The following is an 18,311-nucleotide window of genomic DNA, read 5'->3' on the forward strand; positions in this document are numbered from 1 at the left end:
ATGTTCTCCAGTAATCCTCCGACTACAATGCTTCCCTGCACGGAAACTAAATTTCACATGAGACCCTTTGCTTCTTCCTTTTGCTTCTCCCTAGTGCTGGGATTAAAGGTGGGAGCTCTGTTACTCTTTTTGGCTGATTGACTCTTGTATAGCCCATCTATCTGTCTCCTGAGTCCTGGAATAAAGGTGTGTACCACCACTGTCTGGCCCCTGTGGCTAGCTAGTATGGCTGCTGGGATTAAAGGTGTGTACCACCACTGCCTGCCTCTATGGCTGTGGCTAGCTTTGCCAGAGGCTTTATTAGGTCATAATATATCAGCACAGTTTCCTCATGATGCTGGGAACCAGAGATAGATGGGAAAGGGCTGGGGCAGGTGTAACATCAGTTTGATACCAGTCAAAATTCAAAGAAAATGTGGTGAAGTATGGCAGTTTTCATTGTCAATCAGTCACCTGCAAAGATTCTCACTGAGGGATTGTCTAGATCACACAGGGTTGTGACTCTCACTGAGGGATTGTCCAGATCACATGGGGTTGTGTGGGGGTAGTTTTGATAGTTTTATGTTCATTGATTTGGGAAAAACAAAGCCCACTGAGGGCAGCACCATTCCCTGGTTTTGTCATCCCAGACTATTTAAGAATGAAGAAAAGGCCAGGAGGTAGTGGCTCACACCTTTAATCCCAGCACTTGAGAGGCAGAGGCAGGTTGAGCCCTGTGAGTTTGAGGCCAGCGTGGCCTACTGAGTGAGTTCCAGGACAGCCAGGACTGTTACACAAAGAAGCCTTATCTCAAACAAACAAAAAAAAAAAAGTAAGATAAGCACAAAATAGCATCTTGCACACATTCTCTCTCCTTGGATTCTAGCTATAAGTAGTTATTAGTTCCTGATTTGACATCCCCACAATAATGAACCACGTGTCCTGGAATCATAAGCCAAATAAAACCTATTTGGTTTTTTTTTAAAGCTTTTTTTTTTTTATCCGAATTTAGAGTCAGCTGTATAACAAGCACAATGGGTGAGTCAGGATGTTTTTGAGTTGGAGTCACTTCTTATATTTTGCTTCTCAAAGCTCTCCCTTCCCAGACTACAACACAGTGGGGCACAGTTGGCATTCTGACTCCTCATGTCACTAGAGTATCCATTAAGTCCTGGATAAGAGTCAGAAATTAGAGCTAGAGAGATACAGCTCAGTAGAAGAGTGCTTGCTAGCATGGAACCAGGCCCTGGGTTCATTCCCCAGCTTTGGAAACATAAACAAAACAACCAACAAACAAACAAACAAAAAAAAGCAATCTAAATGTCACCATTGAAAATACCAGTATTTTAAAACAAAACAAAAGGATACCAAAACAAAACAAGTTGACCTTAAAGTCATAGTGATTCTTCTTCCCCAGTTAAAAAAAAGAAAAGAAAAAGGCGTGAGCTGCCTACCACTTTTGGAACTTGGGAGGCTGAGGCAGGAGAACCACTATGAGTTTGAGGTCAGCTGGGCTCCAGAGGATCACCCTGTCTCAGAAAGAAGGAGGCTGTTAGGAGCACAGCCTGCTCTTCTAGAGGACCTGGTTCCATTTGCATCATCTACGTGGCAGGTACACTGGAACTCCAGTTCCAGGAGATCTGGTGGCCTCATCTGGCCTCTGGGCAGAAGGCACACAAGTGGTACTCAAACATACATGTAGATAAAACACTAAAACACATAAACATTGTGAAAGTTTAAAACAAAAAATAGAAAACAAAACCACAATAATAAAAATTTTGAATTTAGCAGTAAGTCAAAGGGGCTGAGATAGGAGATTTAACCATATGTGGTGTTGCAGGTGGTAGGCATGCGTAGGTTCACTCATAGACTTAACTTTGTAGTTTGCTTTTTCCTATACCCAGTTTATCAGATATTAGAGGTTCAGAGAGGAGTGGGCTTATTTATCAACTGTAGGTCTTTGTAGTAAACACTTAACTGATAAAGTATAATGTGACAAGCAAGAGTCCTCTAAGTCCAAGCATTTTGTAGTGCATACCACTATTTTGAGGGAGAGGGGGCAAGGTTTCATTCACTACATAGCACTGGCTGGCCTGGAATTCCCTATGTAGACTACTCTTGCCTTAGACTCTGAGATCTGCCTGCTCCTGTCTCTTGAGTGCTGGGGTTAAGGGCATGTACCACTGTACCTAACTAGAATTGGGCACTTTTAAAGGAAGACATTAAGCCAATGGGTAAAAACAGTCTCTGATTTTGTATTTTGTTTGTTTGGTTTTTAATGACTTGAGGCATCCACAGCGTTAACATGTTATCCATCCATGAACCCTAGAGTAGCTCACAGGGGCCTGCCTGTGGAGAGTTTCTGGCTATAGACCTGTGTAACCCTGGTTTGCCAGTGACTTTGTCCTACTTACCTTTGCTCGCCTTGGGCATCAGCTAGACAGACACGTGTAAAGGTAATGCTTGCATTATTAGCTGTGGAAAGATTTCTCTATGGTTGTCACTCCTTCTAACCTTGCAGGGAAAACGTTTCCTAATCTATCCCTGTGCTTCCTTTGAGTCCCAAAGAGCATATTGGTTTTTCTTTGTGTCACACAAATTTGTACCAGTATGCAGTTTGAAACTCTTCACAATTTCCTAGAAAGATGCAAGCCTTGAGTGCCCACCAAAATGGAATCATTTTGTTATTCAAAAAAAAAAAAAAAAAAAAAAAAAAAAGTGACCAGCTAGCCAAAAAGAAGGCTCGAGTGCATTTTTCTGCCCTCTTCTATAGAGGCTCCCTTATTGCATCTAACGCTGACATCTCCTGTTATATCCCATAGAATCACTGAAAGCCTTGGCCTGGTTCTGTGTCTCTCAAATCAAGATAGCAGTATTTGGCCCTGGAGGTCTGCAAACCGGAGTTGTAGAACATATGGTTTCCTCCAAGCCTTTGGATAAAATGAGCAGGACCAAAGTTGGCTCAGAAAAGGAACAGACGATGACTCGGGGTTAGTTTTTCTTTGTAAAATGTTATACAAGTACAAAGCACTTGGCTGCAGCCCCCTTCTCCAACCATCAGCAGAGCTTGACCTTGGCCAAGATTTTGCCTCATCCTCTCAGCATTTGAGCATGGAGTTGCGTTTCAGTTGTGGAATGCTTAACCAAAAGCACATGCTGTGGTGGTGGCTTCCAAGGAGCAAGTTCTGCAAAAGCCCAAAGCATTGTTCTCTCAAGACAGCAGCTTTCCCTGAACCTCCCAGCACACATCAAACTGGTGATGTTTTGGCTCATCTGTACACAGAGCTGGGGTTTGTTAATACCACAGTGAAGTGCAGCGAAGTTCTGTAGCAGAAACACATCTGAAGAATGCAGCTTGATGAATTTGTCAGGTGTACATGACCATATGACTGTCAAGGGCTACAATTTAGACCTTGCAAGGCCTTTGTCTATAATCCCAGCTTTTGGAAAGCTGCAGCAGGAGGAACCATGCAAATCAGGGCCATCCCAGTCTACAAAGCAAGTTCTTAGCCAGTCAGGGCTACTAGCAAGACTCTCTGTTTTTTTATTAATTTTTATTTCAATTAAAAACAATCTTATTTTACATACCAACCCAGTTCTCTCCCCCTCCCATCCCCCCCCCAGTTCCCCATTCCACCTCCCATCCACTCCTCAGGGAGGGTGAGGCCTCCCCTGGGGAATCATCAAAGTCTGTCACATCATTTGGGGCAGGACCTAGGCCCTTCCCCCTGTTTCTAGGCTGAGAGACTATGCCTCCATAGGGAACTGGCTCCCAAATCCCATTTGTGCACTAGGGCTACATACTGGTTCCACTGCCAGAGGCCCCATAGACTGCCCAAGGCCCCCAATTGACACCAATGTTCAGGGGGCCTGGTAGCAAGACCCTCTCTTAAAAGAATCTAAGATATTAATAAGGATTGGCAACATAGCTCAGAGAAAAAGAATTTGCCTAGCATGCAGGGGGTCCCTGGGTTCAGTCCCTAGTCTGGTTTTTAAAAGGGGGCAGGAAGGCTGGAGTTTCAGCTGTCTTTATGTTGTATACTTCTAGGGACTGGAAGATTATATATTTACTAAGCTGAGCAAACTACTCTAAAGCCATAAATCCAGGTCAGAATTGCTGATTTGGTGTGTGGAATCTGAGCTTTTCTCCACATTTAGGGATTACAGAAAAACTTTATGAAGTTTGATTTTTACTACTTTAACTTAAAAATAGGTACTGTGTGCAAGTAGAATTCTTTTTTTTTTTTTTTAAGGTGTGTATGGGTGTTTAGCCTGCATGTATGTTTATGTGCCATGTATGTTCCTGGTGCCTGGAGAGGATAGAAGAGAGCATCAGATCCCTTGGAGTGGGAGTTACAAAGGGTAGTGAGCTACCATATGGGTGTTGGGAATTGAACCCAGGTCTTCTGGAAGAACAGTCAATGCTCTGAACCACTGACCCATATCTCCAGCCCCTCTTAGTTTCTGTATGTGTGAAATTTTCCATTAAGATTCAGAATTCGTTAGCATATCTCCCGCAGTATATCCACTTGCAGTGCTTAGCAGCCACCTAAAAGCAAGGTTCAGGCGAATCTCTAGACAGAATCCCTCTCCCTGCCTTTAAAATCAGACATTATGATCTGAAATTTACAAACCCAAGCTGGGATACATATTCACCTTCCTGAGTCGTCGTCCTTTTTGAACATAGGGTTGACCTCAAATTTATTTTGAAAAGCCAATTTCTCTTGCACAGAGACTTTGATTTGTACAGTAAGGTGTAAGCACATAAATCTCACATATCCTTATTGAGTAGTATTCCCACCACTCATGGCCAGAGAGCCAGAGAGGTAAGTGTGTGTGTGTGTGTGTGTGCGTGTGCACGCACACGCACACACACACACACACTTATTCCCTCAGGAGGAAAGGAAGCAAGTGTGGCTTTCTGTGACCACTTCTACCTTCTAGCCTTTTGTACTTCCTCTGTGGCAGGTGGCTAGGGGTCAGCTCTCCAGGTTGACACAGCTCTCCAGGTTGATACTTCCAAAGTGTCACCTCTGGTGTCTTCCCACTCGAGACTCATTTGGTTTCCTGAGCCATTTTACCCTTGTGCTTTCAAAGCTCTCCCGTGTAAGCCCAAGTCCCTCTGTCCTCTCATCCCCTGTGGGCCGCTCCTCTTGAGTGAACCCTTACAGCATCCCTCACATCTGAGAAGCAGCTGCCTTCTGACCAACTTAAAGAAAGATTTTGAGGCCTTGAGACAGTGTTCAATATGCTAATGGTGGAGTGGCCTGGTGGAGTAAGGGGGTGGCAGTGGAATGATAGAAGGGGTCATTGGAGATAGGGTGGGCTCTTCCCAAGCAGGCAGCCTGTGTGTGATGCACGCTGGACTGGTTCCCTGAGCCTCTGGCTGCAGCCTTTTCTGGGCAGAGAGATGGAATGAGACGAAGTGCCTGGTCTGTTTTAAATAGATTCTGCTCACTGTAGCCAATAAGCACAAGAGCTTGGGAGGTGAGTGACCCTTCCCAAGAGATTTATGCTGCACCGATGCTCTCGCTTCCAGCACCACTCCAAAGCCTCCTGCCCTCCGCTTTGACCTGGTTCCACTGATGTTAGCCAGCCTCTCTGGATGGTTTCTCCCCAGGCTTGTCTGGCTTTAGTGTTTGTTACACTTTTATTGGCTTTTGCTCTCTGCTTTGTCTTTCCCTGGAGCTGTTTTTCCTGTGTTCTCTATCTTCCCATCACTGTGGTCTGTGTCTGTTCTGCCACATACTCATCCCCATCTGCTGCCACTTGTCATGGCTTTTGTCCTCTTGCCCTCACTTCACACAGCATCCAGAGGGACAGCCGAGGCCCTCAGGTGCTTGTGTGCAGTTGGAGAGGGAGGAGAGTTCACTCACCGCAGTGCAAGGCACTGGGACAGTGGCTGGGGTAGTGCTCCATCACTTCCAGGATACTCCAGATTGAGTACAGGAGCTAGGCCATGTTTGAAAGGCCACTTACAAGGCATAGAAGTAACTTAAGGTGTTCCCTAGATTCCTAATAAGAATTCATAGAGGGGAGCTGGTATTTTTAACTTACAGCAGGTGACTTACTGTGGGGCCATAGTTAAGGTGGAATTACCCACCTTGAACAGTCTCAGTTGCGAACCAGTGACAGCGCCAGACTGGCAAATGGACCTCAGTGATGGCAGCTGTTATTGGCCATGTGCCAATGCAATATGAGGAATAAAAGAAACCAGAGTAGGGCAGAGGAAGATAAGGGACATAAAAGTGATGGCCAGCGCCCATCCAAGGCTATAGTCAGAAGAGGAGACAGATGAGGAGGCTGGGTGAGGACTCAAGGTCATTAGGAAAACTGATGGGGAGCTGGTACGGGGAGAAAAACAGGCACAGGACTTGGCTTGAGATGCATCAGACTGGCTCTGTCAGGTGGAGGCAAGCAGTACAGGGAGAGGCCAGGAAAATAGGACCCTTTCTGACTCTTCCTCCCCATTCGTCCCTAGCTCTATTATCTTTTTCTTTTATACTTCTGTCTTCATGTTGCATCAACAGAAAACAAACTAAAAAGGGGCAGTCTGCCTTTGAGAGGGAACAGTGGGTTGGATGTACTCCTCCCTTGCAGACTCTGATTGGTCCAGCTGCTTGTTGGAGCTGTGGAGAAGCAGCCCCTTGCTGGAGCACCTCAGTAGCATCCCTGTGCAGCTCAATAGCCCAGCAGAGTGCCTGCAGCCAAGTAGCCAGTAGCAGTGTGTATCCATCGAAGTTCTCCAGGCCAACCCAACTGGAGAGCAGGGGTGATCATCACTGGGCTCCTGTTCCCCAGGAACTGAACTGTGCAAAGGCCTGTGGTAGAAGAAAGAGAAAGAAGAAACTCAGGCTTGCCTTAAAAGTTTGTTTTAGCTGGGAGAGAATGGCCAAGAAAAAAACCAACCAAACAAAAGGCCCAACAGGATATGCAGGGCAAGACTTGCTCCCCATTCCTGTTCCCTCCTCAAAGTCCTCTCCGAACATTACAATTTCTTGAGTGAATATTTTCCAGTGTCTCCTTTCTAGGCCTGGTATAATCTGAAGGATTTCAGGTTTGTTCCCCCTTATTTTGCCTTCTTTCATGTGCACATGTGTGTGTGGTATACATGCATGTTAGCCTATGTGTAGGCACACGTGCAAGTTTACTTGCATATCTGTGCACATGCGTGGGGAGGTCCAAGGTTGAAACTGGGAATCTTCCTCAGTTGTTGTTTGAGGCGGATCGCTCAAACCCAGACCTCATCTCCTAACCCTGCTAGCCAGCTTGCTGCAGGGATCCCATCTCCTTCTTCCAAGGCTGGAATTACAGGCAAGCGGCCCTGCCCCATCTGGCGTTAATGTAGGACTGGAACTCTGAACTCTCTTGATTACATGGCAAACACTTTAACCACTGAGCCATCTTCCCACCGTAGGCTCCAGATTCTCGATCAAGTAGGATGTCATAAATCATTCAGATATATGTGCACATTTAAGATTTGGGGAAATCAAAGGACAAAGAAACCCATGTTCCAGTTTAGTGCTAATAATTCTTAATTCTTTCCAGGACAGGAAATGGCTTAAACATGAAGTGAATGAAATCTTGAAATACTAGTCCTGGAAAGGCCATTCCAAGTGCACTTGAAACAAAGCACTATTCTTTTATTAAAGATTTTTTTAAAATGTATTTTTATGTATGAATACACACCATGGATGGTTGTATGTGCTGGGATTTGAACCTGGGTCCCTGCAAGAGCAACAGTACTAACCACTGAGCCATCTTTCCAGCCTCCCCACCCCTTTTCTATCTTTATAGTCACAGCAGTCCTTCCGTCTCAGCCTCTCAGGTCCTCAAGTCTTGAGATCACCAGTGTGCATCAACACCAACAGACAAAGTCCTCTTTTAAATGCAAGAGGCCCAGGTGTATTACTTCTCTAGGGTCATCAGGTTGGGTGATAGCAAATGTTCTACATCCCAATTGCTACAGCTCCCTCCATTTTTAGACAGTGGTCTTTGTAAAGATATGTGACTCAGAGATAGAAGGAAAAATAAATAATTAGACACAGATTTAAAATTTTCTCCATCACTAAAATCACTAAAATTTAGTAATTACAGGAAAGAAATCTAGGAGAAAGTGTGAAGTCCAATTCTAGTTGAAAAACAGACCACATACATTGCTACAAACACACATGTCTGTGTACACAGGCATTTGAAGGGGACTGAGACAACACCACAATCTGAAGAGATTGTCCTCATTCTCATGCTGGACTCCAGGCTGAGATCTGGGGCCAAACAGAGGCACAGCATCCCCACCTCTGCTAAGGACCTCAGCCCTAGACCTATGGGAGTGGGAAGCAGAGGCAGGTATTTTCTTGTTGGAGGAGGGGAAAGTGCCAATCTAGACTAAGAGGACATAAGCAGAGATGTCAAGGGAGAGGAGAGGGTCTGAGGAGAGGTACCGACAGTGCCACCTCTTACCTCCACAGCCCAGGTGCTTACCACCACCCACCCCAGGAAACTCCCCACAACTTACATGCTGTTAAAATGGCAGGGTGCCTTTTAAAAGTCTTTTTGCTGTGTGGCATCAGCTCCCAGCACTGAGAACAATTTCAGTGTCCAAGCCAGACTGATAAGCCTTTTGAAAGCCTTGGAAGTGGCTTCAGTAAGAGAGAACAGGACACGCACAACTGTAAACCCTGGCTATAAAACCCTCAGTTTCCCTGAATGGTGAAATTCCAGGCAGTGTGGGTCTGGTGTTATGTGCCTTCTGCATTAGTATTATCTTCTTGTTCAATTATTTTCATCAATAAGGGGATAGAAATTATACTTCAGAATACCTTGGTAATCTTCTTGGCTGGACTGAGAGCTCCAAAATATATACCAATCCCAGATTCTACTTCCCAGCTCCACAGAAAAGGGAGGCATTGATTGTAGGTGCCGTTGGACTAAAAGAATGCAGGGCCAAGAGTATGGACCTCTTTATCTTGCATTCTCTTTGGTCTCAGGCCTGATCTCTTTGACTCTGAGCCAAAGTTTGCAAGGCCTACAAAGACTGCGAGCCCATCCCCATGTTGCAGCCTTGATACAGAAATAAACATTCCTAAGAATCTGCATCCAAGGCCTGAATCTGGATATCTGGCCAACTTGGGGGGGGGGGGGGAAATGGCAGTCCTTCATCCTCACTCAGGGATCCAGAAACCCTAATTTTTGGTGTGCTTGGCCTCTCCTCATGCCTGGGTGCTGGGTATATGACAGCCACCCAGTGCTGTGTTTGTCATATGCTTGGCCTCCCCTCATGCCCAAGTACTGGGTGCATGATAGCCTGGGTTCTGGGTACATGATAGCCACCCAGTGCAGAGTTTGTCTTCTGGGCTTCTGATCATTCATCTCTACCCATTTGATTCATGCATTCTTCCTGAGGTCTAGGTAACCCCAAAGAGCTCAAGTTCAGTTCAACACACCTCTCAGACCTTCCCTCCAGGACTCCTCTCGTTCACGATTCCCTCAGCCAAAGCACTTCTCTACTAGGCAGAAAATACACATTATTCTGAAACCCTTCCTTCCCCCAACCTACACCAAATCCTTTGAGTCTACCCTTCCTCCTCTGTGCTAGTCAGTCACTGTCCTGGACTGGACACATTGCTGGGAAGGCTACAATGTCACTGCGATCCTGTATCAGTAGTCCTCAGCCTACTCACTCAACTTCATATCTGATAATGTCACTTTCCTGAACAAGCACAATTTCTTATTAGCGCACAGAGGATTGTCCCATGGCCACTGCATTGGCACCACTGGCCTTTAACCATGTACGCCATTCCTGTGTCCCCAGACACAGGCGGTCTGTCATCCAAGGCTCAACTCCCAAGTGACTTCATAATGGTGATGGTGCCCCTCTATACTTTTATAGATTATATTATCTTGTGATTATATGTTTTTTTTTCTGCTGTTAATTCTAGGAACCCCTCAAAGGCTAGAACCACACTTATTCACTTTTGTATTCTCCAGGACCTAGAAGGACCTGGCATGGTAAGTACTCAAGAAAGAAAGGAAGAGTCTAGAAATACCATCCCAACAGACAAAAGAACACTGGTGTACTATCATGGGAGGCTGTGTGTCTAGAAATACCACCCCAGTAGGTAAATGGACACTGGTGCACTGTCGTAGAAGGCTGCTTGACATTTTTAAGAGACAGAAAATGATGGCATGTGAATGACCACAGACTGCCCCTATTCATGTATTTGCTCATTTGTTTACCAAGCCCAGATATTTAGAACACGTTGAGATATTCAGCACCATACCAGAAACTAACAGCTTTCTGGCCTGGTTCCGAGTTGGCCATGTGGTCTCCTTTGAGAACCTTGGCCACTCAGTCCTGTAGGGGCTGTGCAGAAGAGGCACAGGAGAAGGTGGTAGAGTTAGGGAGGTTGGGGGCCTTAAGAAGGACTTTGTCTCTAGGACCAGTTCTGACTACAAGCTTTATTAGTGCATATCTATTAAAAATGCATTCTTTGTTGTTAATAAAGAACATTTGACATTTTTGTAATTACCTCAAATCCTCTGCAGCAGTATTAGTCCAAGTGCAACAGCTGGTTCATTTCACAATCAATTCATTGTTCCATCAGTTGCACACCAGAATGGAGGTCATTCCTAACTGATTAGGCCCTGTCTTAGGGTTCCTGCTGCTGTGATGAAATACCATGACCAACGCAATGTGGGGTGGAAAGGGTTTATTTGGCCTGCACTTTCCCATCACTGCTTATCATCAAAGGAAGTCAGGACAGGAACTCAAGCAGGGCAGGAACCTGGAGGCAGGAGCTGATGCAGAGGCCCTGGAGGAGTGCTGCGTACTGGCTTGTTCATCATGGCTTTCTTAGCCAGGACTACCCAGCCCAAGAACCAGAATGGGCTGGGTCCTTCCTCTTCAGTCACCAATTAAGAAAGTACCCTATGGGCTTGCCCACAGTTAGATCTTACTGAGGCATTTTCTCAACTGGGATTCCCTCCCTTTAGGTGACTAGCTTGTGTCAAGTTGACATAAAATTAGCCAGCACAATTGACCCCTTGTCAACTTGATGAACAACATATTTTAAGACATACCCTTTTGTGTTTTGTTTATATGTTTGTTTATTTGTTCATCCCCAAGACCTCAGATAATAAATATCACAAGTGTGAAACAAACTTAAAAGTCCCACAGTGTAACACTGTCTCTGTAAAAGTCCAGAGTCTCTTTCAAAATCCAGAATCTCTTTTAAAAATTCAGTTTCTCAATGGTGGGCTCCTTTAAATAAAAATGAGCTAAATACTTTCTCACTTCAAGAGGGAAGAACCAGGACACAGTCACAATGTGAACAAAGCAAAACCAGACTCCAACAGTGCACATAGTTCAACGTCCAGTACCTGGATTTGCACTCACAGTCTTCTGGGCTCCTCCAAGTGTTTGGGTCACTTCTCCAGCTTTGCCTTCTATGCACACAAAGCTTGTCATCTAGGCTCTGGTAGCTCCACTCCACTGCTGTTCTTGGAGGTCATCCCATGGTACTGGCATCTCCAAAATGCTGGGGTCTTCTACGGAAGCTGGGCTGCACCTTCACCAATGGCCTCTCCTGGGCTCTCACAGGGCCAAGACTTAGCTGCTCTCCATGGTCCCTTCATGCCTTCAAAACCAGCATCACCTGGGTGAACTTTCATTCTATTAAATTTGGCTGCCAGCATGAAGTACACCCTTGAAGCCTCTGGACCACTGATGGGAGATGTCATTCTGTATATGTTTTTCATACTGGTTAATAATAAAGCACTGTTGGCCAATAGGAAAGGAAGATAGGAGGGACTAGGAGACTAGGAGGAAATAGGAAGTAGGAAGGAGGAGCCAAGATGGAGAGTCTGAAGAAAGCAGTATGCCAGCTTCTGTGTTCTGACCCTGAGGAAACACTCACTTCGCAGAAGACTCAGCTCAGTGATGCTCTCTCTTGTTAGTCACAGCTTATTCTTCAGCCCCAGATGACCAGCATCCAATGTCCTAGTGTTGCTGGAGTTTCTTTTCCAGCCTGGTCCCTAGATAAGGCCTAACACCATTCATAACTAATAAATCTCTGTGTCATGATTTGAGAGTTGGTTGGTAGCACAAAGAAAGCCTGACACACACACATACACACACATACACAGAGAGAGGGGGGGAGGGAGAGGGAGAAAGAGAGCGCGCGCGACTCTGTTCTCATGAAGTTTGCACTCCAATGATGGAAACTAATGAAAGCCATTGCTTCAGGACATTTGAGAGCAGAGGACTGAAAAGACTGGAAGAGCCTTTCAAAGAGTCAGGTTCCCCTATGTGCAGTGGTCTCCAGAAGTTCAGGGTTCACCTTTTCCTTAGAAATAATTGGTATGTTGGGCATGGCTAGCTGGCAGTGGTTAACAGTGTTCAGCGGGTGACATTTGTGGGTATGGGTTTCTTCACTGTTGAGGGGATGATATAGCCATCTCAAGGGATAGGAGTCCGAGATTTTGTGTCAGCACTGTGTTATGGGCTCACGTATGGTCTGTCTGCTTCCTTCTTCCCTGCTCAGAGCAGACAGGTATGGTAGAAGGGAGAGGTTTACAATAGGTTCTCTCGCCTGTCATCTGGGCCTCTGATGCTGCAGCAGTGGGAGGAGGCTTCTGAGAGGGCAGGCCTGGGTCTCAAAGGTAATGGGCATAGAGAGGCTAGGGTCCTTGCTCTGTTTCTCCCTTTTAGAAGCTCTGGAAGAATCATCGATTGGGCTGAGGGTAGGCCACCTTGCCCTCACTGTAATGCCAGGAGTGGCTGGAGACACTGTCCTGGGCTCTGTTTTGGGCAGTAGTGGGAAGCCCCTTTTGTATATGCTTTGGGCAGGTTTTAGGGAGTGCCCTTTCAGGACCCACGCCTCTGTGGCAACCACAGCACAGCCCATAGGGACAGACCTCTAGAGTTCTGGGGTAAACCTCTTTCTCTATCTTGCATCATTTCATCCCATCTTCCCCAACAATGCTGCAAGCACTCAGTACCCTTACTGTCCAGTTGAGAAAACCGGGGTCGACAGCAGACCCAATCCACCTAATAGGAAACAATCAACTCTGAATTTACCTGGCCTGCTCCAGTGGCAAGGTTTGTGCTGATCTGAACCCCTGTGGACCACTCTTCCCAGTCCCCATCCAGATGCACAGGGGACAGAGCCCCGGGGCCTCTGTGAACCTGGAGCTGGTGGCATTTTGCTCATCTCACTCTGAGTAGTGGCTTTGGCATCTGTAGAAGAGGTGAACTGTGTCTGAGAGGAATGCCAAATGGCGGAAGATGCCTAAGGTGCCAGAAGCTGGAAATAGATCTGCAGAAGTGAGCGGATCCTCTCTCTCCATACCCACCTTTTACCCAGGAGGAAAGAGGCCAGGGTGGATGTGAGGTCCCTGCACAAACAGCGTGGCACTGGTCTCTGGATAATGGCACCTGCAGGCCTCCTGAGGGCTGAGTGTCCTCATCTGCCAGCGTGGTGATTAGCCCAGCTGAGAGTGTGGGAACTCTGCAGTGCATGTATGGAGGGCTGGCACAGTACACCGCCTGGGAGCCTCAGATCACCTCTGGGCATCATATTACTCTTGGTGTTTTCAGAGTTCAAAGGACTGTTAGGAGTGTGCAGATCTCTCGGGGTGAATTTAACTCTGTGTTAGGGCCTACTAACACCAACAAGGAAATCCCAGGGAGGGTGAGGCTTGGTTCTGAGCCATTCAGGATTTGAACCTGGAAGATGAGCAGCTGTATCTGAGGTGGCAGCTCCTAGTCCCCTGCCTGTCCAGAGTGCCCATGGCTGAAGGGGACATGAGTCAACTGTTATGTCAACTTTCCATCAAATGGGATCACTGCTTCCACGCTCAGGAAGTGCCTGGCTGAGATTGCTAGAAAGGCCATACTCCATGGCCCTCTGTGGCAGTACTGGTGGTGGAGAGGCTGCTCTTAGGGATGGAGTAGGTAAGAACAGTATTGTCCTGCGAGTGCTCAGCTCTGAGCCTATTCCAGCTCCTCTCCCTAGTTTTTTGTTTGTTTGGTTGGTTTTTATATTTTTGTTTTGGGTTTGAGACAGGGTTTCCCTATGTGGTCTTGACTGTCCTGAAACTCACTTTGTAGATCAGGCTGTCCTTAAACTCACAGAAATCCACCTGCCTTCTGAGTTGGGATTAAAGGCGTGCACCACCTCTGGCACTCCTCCGCCACCTCATAAAGTGTCCCTCTGGTGCCATCAGACCTCACTAACCTGATGTCAGTTTGACCTGGCCCAGTTCCAACTCCTACATATAGGAGAAAGTTTGGAGTCCTTCACCAGGAGCTACACTCTTTCCCCAAACTCTCCAAATCAAAAGTAACTAGAGGTGCAGAGGAACCCTGGGCCCCATGCAGGATGACTAAACCCTGGAAGAACAAGGCTGGCCTGCTGCTCCAGGGCCAATGTCATCTTTGTCACCTTGCCTCTTTGTGTGACTGCCATTCTGGTCTAGCCTCAGACTCCCTGCTCCTTTCATTGTAAGATCCTCTGTTACATGATCTTCACTTAGAGTCACATTGCTGACTGGGCCATGTTGAGACCTCCCTTCAAGACAAGGTACCCCGGCTTCAGACTCATGTGTGTGTGCTAAGGCTAATCTCAAATTCTTGATTCTCTCACAGCTACCTCGGTTACAGGCAGGTTCCATGCCTGACCCTGATTTGGGTCTTTTCTCTGTCTCTAAGGCAAAGCATCACCATTGCTATAATGACCCTGGGTTCTCCTAAACAAAACACTGGGGTTTTCTTCACTTCAGTAGAAAGACATCAGCCTTCTATTGGGATTCAGTGCCAAATGCTGGAAAGACAGAGAAACACCATCTCGTTTCATTTGTGTGTCCCCAGTGATGCTCATATGAGAGGCAGGACATGCTGTGATTTCACTATTTACCTCATTCCCCAGATGACTTCATTTGCAAGCCTGACATCTTGGGTTTTTCGATGAACCAACATACCCAATGTTATCCAAAAAGCACCACCCAGTCCATTCCGCCCCTGGCATTCAAGAACCTCCAGAATCCAGACTCGCCCAGCCTGGCCAGTCTCAACTCACACCAGGTCTTTGCTATTGCTAGAATCCAGGGCTCTCCCTTTCCACACGAAGGACCTTAGGACCTTGGCTGTCCTTACCCTGTCCGCGTTCTCCTCTGCCTTTTTAGGATTTCTCCCCGTCTCCTAGATGTACCCACCTTCTCTAAGAAGCCTTCCTAAAGACCACTTTGCAGGACTATACTTTCAGGAATCATTTCTATAGTTCGTTACTAAAGACAGCTTTCCTCTGTGGTACCTACTTCGGTATCTCACAGCTTATTCATTGACTGTCTTCCTACGCCTAACAGGCCCTAGTCTGCCCTGTCTTCTGCCTGGAGCCTGAATTATTCACACCTGCTTCTCACCTCTCACCAACCCCAGGGGCTCTGCAGGATCAGACTGTCAATGATGCCTGTCCAGTCACTCGCCACTTTATTTTGCACTTTGTCAGAAAAGTGTCAGAAGGGTTGTAGACTGGGCTCTGTCTATGCATTACGCCCTTTAGCCAGGCCTCTTGTGGCTTCCGTTCATTGTAATGATGCCTCAAGATTGTTCAGGGAACAGCGAAGCTGGGATGGAAAGGAGCTGTGAGAAAGCCCCAGGCTAGTGAAAGATGTCCAGTGATTGCATCCCTGTACTTGTGTTGATTGTGTAGAAGGCAGCGCAGCTTCACCTCGCTCTGCGCGAAAGTCAAGTGCATCAGCCTCCAACCCCGCCTCGGTGGCCCGAGGCGGCTGAGAATCCTGGGTTGCCGAGGATCCTGGTGCAGAGTCAGGACTGCCTCCTCGCCAGCCTCGCTCCCTTCAAGGACTCGCTGAACATACTTTGAACCCCACGCCAGAGCCCAGTTCATAGCGCCGCCCGGAACTGCAGCTTCGCGACGCGCGAGCCAGGCCAGGGATCGCGCATCTTCGCTGCGGGTGACTCAGGGCCGCTCGGCGGTGGGGTGAGTGTGGGTGGACAGACAGAGCAGGACCGCGCGGGGGCAGCGGACCGTAGAGGGGTAGCGGAGCGTTGGAAGCCGAGACCGACCCTGGCCCTTCGCCATTCCTCCCGGGCGTCTGACTCGCCTCGGGTGCGGGAGGAAGGCCGGCGCTACTTCCCAGCGGGCGCGCTCTTCAGCCGGTGCGCAGTGGCCCGGGCCGCCCGCGGCGTCTGGAGCGCGGAGCCCGCTAGGCGCGCGAATGAATGGACGCCCGGGGCCGCGCGCGCTCGGGGCTGAAGGGCATTAGGACCGTGAGGATCGCTCTGCGCTCCTGTCTCTTCCTATCACCTCCCCACCACCACCACCTCTCTCCTTTTTCTGCTCTGCAGGACTGAGCAGCCCCGCGCGAGCGATAACAAACAGTTGGGGCAGTGAGCGCTCCCTCCTCGGCCCTGAGAGCACGCGGGCCCCGGGCCCCACGCGGGGCGCCCGTCCGCCCACCATGAGGAAGATCCGAGCCAATGCCATCGCCATCCTGACGGTAGCTTGGATCCTGGGCACTTTCTACTACTTATGGCAGGACAACCGAGCCCATGCAGCATCCTCGGGCGGCCGCGGCGCGCAGAGGGCCGGCGGGAGACCGGAGCAGCTCCGTGAGGACCGTACCATCCCGCTCATTGTGAGTACGCTCTGCGCACCGGGTGAGCAGGGGCTCGCGTTCTGCCCCCGCGTTGTTAGTCCAGGGCGCGGGGCCCGGCCGGGGGCTACGAGCCCGAGAGCCGTTCAGGCTTTGTATATGTTCGAGAATTCCTGCCCGTTGTTATGGCAACCTGTGCTGGCCCGGAGGGGCCAGGGTGCTTGGATGCAAGGAGGGTGACAGCGTGTGGGGGCAGGGAGAAAGTGCTGCAAGTTTGGTGGGCCCGGCGTGCGCGCGCGATTGGGAACGTGGCGGCTCTCGCGGCCCCGCGCCGCCGGGGCTGGGGACTGGGGGGCTGAGGGCGCCTTGCCATCCCCAGAAGGAGGCTGGCCCCGGAGTGCAGCGAGCGGGTGGTGGGAGCAGAGCGCAGTAAGAGCGCGTAGGTGGCGGTGCGCACCCGGTCTCCAGCCTCTAGGGTAAAGGCGGCGTGGGTAGGGAAGGGTCGCTGAGCGCTGCCTTTGGCTTAGTGCCTCCTCATCCCAGATCAACTTGGATCCGTTTCTTCGGCATTGACCCATCTCTTCCCTAGAGGTGTTTTCTAGCTCCTCGGAGACCCGGAGAAGGCTTGTCCTGTATGCGCTCCCCCAACACTAGGGTCTGCAGAAGGGGACAGTGTATGCGCCTGGACTGGGCAATTCCCTCTCATGAGCTCACCCTCCTGACGTCTGAGAGAGCCAGGGAAACAAAAGCGGTGTAGCACTCCAGGAGCCCTGGCGGAGCTGGGGCGGGGAGTTGGGGGAGGACTTAGCTGCACAGCAGACCCCGGTGGGGGCTTGTGGAGCCTGCAGGGGGCGTTTCTGTCTATATTCTGGCCTGGTCGGCTGGGGATGGCTTCGTGTTACCCGGGCCCAGCACCTGTTGAGGAAAGAGACTGGGATTAATCTCTAGACCGCTGGGAAGGAAGTGTTCTTCCTATGGGAGCAGGTGACCTCTTGGGACACATTTCTGGGCGACCAAGATCAGAAGGAAAGAACAGTGAGGGAGTAAGGGAGTGGGGGGGGGTGCCATTCTGACCCGGGGAAGGCACGAGGTGAGGCGTACAGACTGACACCTGTATCCAGTGGAATGCAAGGCATTTTTAGTGAAATCCAAATCACTGGGCTGAAAGAGAAGTAACCAGGTGGTGGTGGGAGCAAAGGCAAGCGAATCTGTGTGAGTCCGATGACAGCCTGATCTGCAGAGTGAGTTCCAGGATAGCCAGGGCTACACAGAGAAACCCTGTCTTAAAAAATCAAACAAAATCAAACAAACAACCTTGTAAAAAATTAGAGATGGGCTCACTCTCTGGGTCTGGTGGGAGGAGACCTTAGGTCCTAAGATTTGTGTCTTAGTCTAGATTCCAAGTTGTGGTACATCTCTACAAACACTGCTCAGGAAGTCCACTTGTCCTGCACATGGGACACGGCTTCCAGAGCACTTGCCAATGGAGGGAATGGCAGAATGGAGGAAAAACCTGACATGCAAGGACCCTGAGGTTTATGTGGACTGACTGCTTGGACTAGGAACAACAAAAACATTGCTGGCTCTAGACTCCAGTGAGTTCCCACACTGTGAGTCTCAGCTGCCCTATTCTTAGTTCTGGATGACTTCAGCCCTGGTCTCAGGGAACACAGACTAAAGCCTGCATGATAGGGGTGAGGCAGGCTGGTCATATC

The 18,311-nt window shown here is 48.7% G+C and overlaps 1 protein-coding gene across 1 annotated transcript in view; it reads left to right on the plus strand.

The window, feature by feature from the left end:
* Nucleotides 1-16,217: 16,217 nt before the first annotated feature.
* Galnt16 (polypeptide N-acetylgalactosaminyltransferase 16) overlaps nucleotides 16,218-18,311 on the plus strand; it is an 80,414-nt gene continuing 78,320 nt past the window's right edge. Inside the window, exon 1 of the mRNA XM_051196225.1 lies at nucleotides 16,218-16,638. Coding sequence (XP_051052182.1) covers nucleotides 16,462-16,638 — 177 coding nt within the window. The 5' untranslated portion in view covers nucleotides 16,218-16,461. The remainder of the gene's footprint in view (nucleotides 16,639-18,311) is intronic.

The sequence above is a fragment of the Phodopus roborovskii genome, unplaced genomic scaffold, assembly GCF_943737965.1.
Source record: "Phodopus roborovskii unplaced genomic scaffold, PHOROB, whole genome shotgun sequence".
NCBI classification, from domain to species: Eukaryota; Metazoa; Chordata; class Mammalia; order Rodentia; family Cricetidae; genus Phodopus; species Phodopus roborovskii.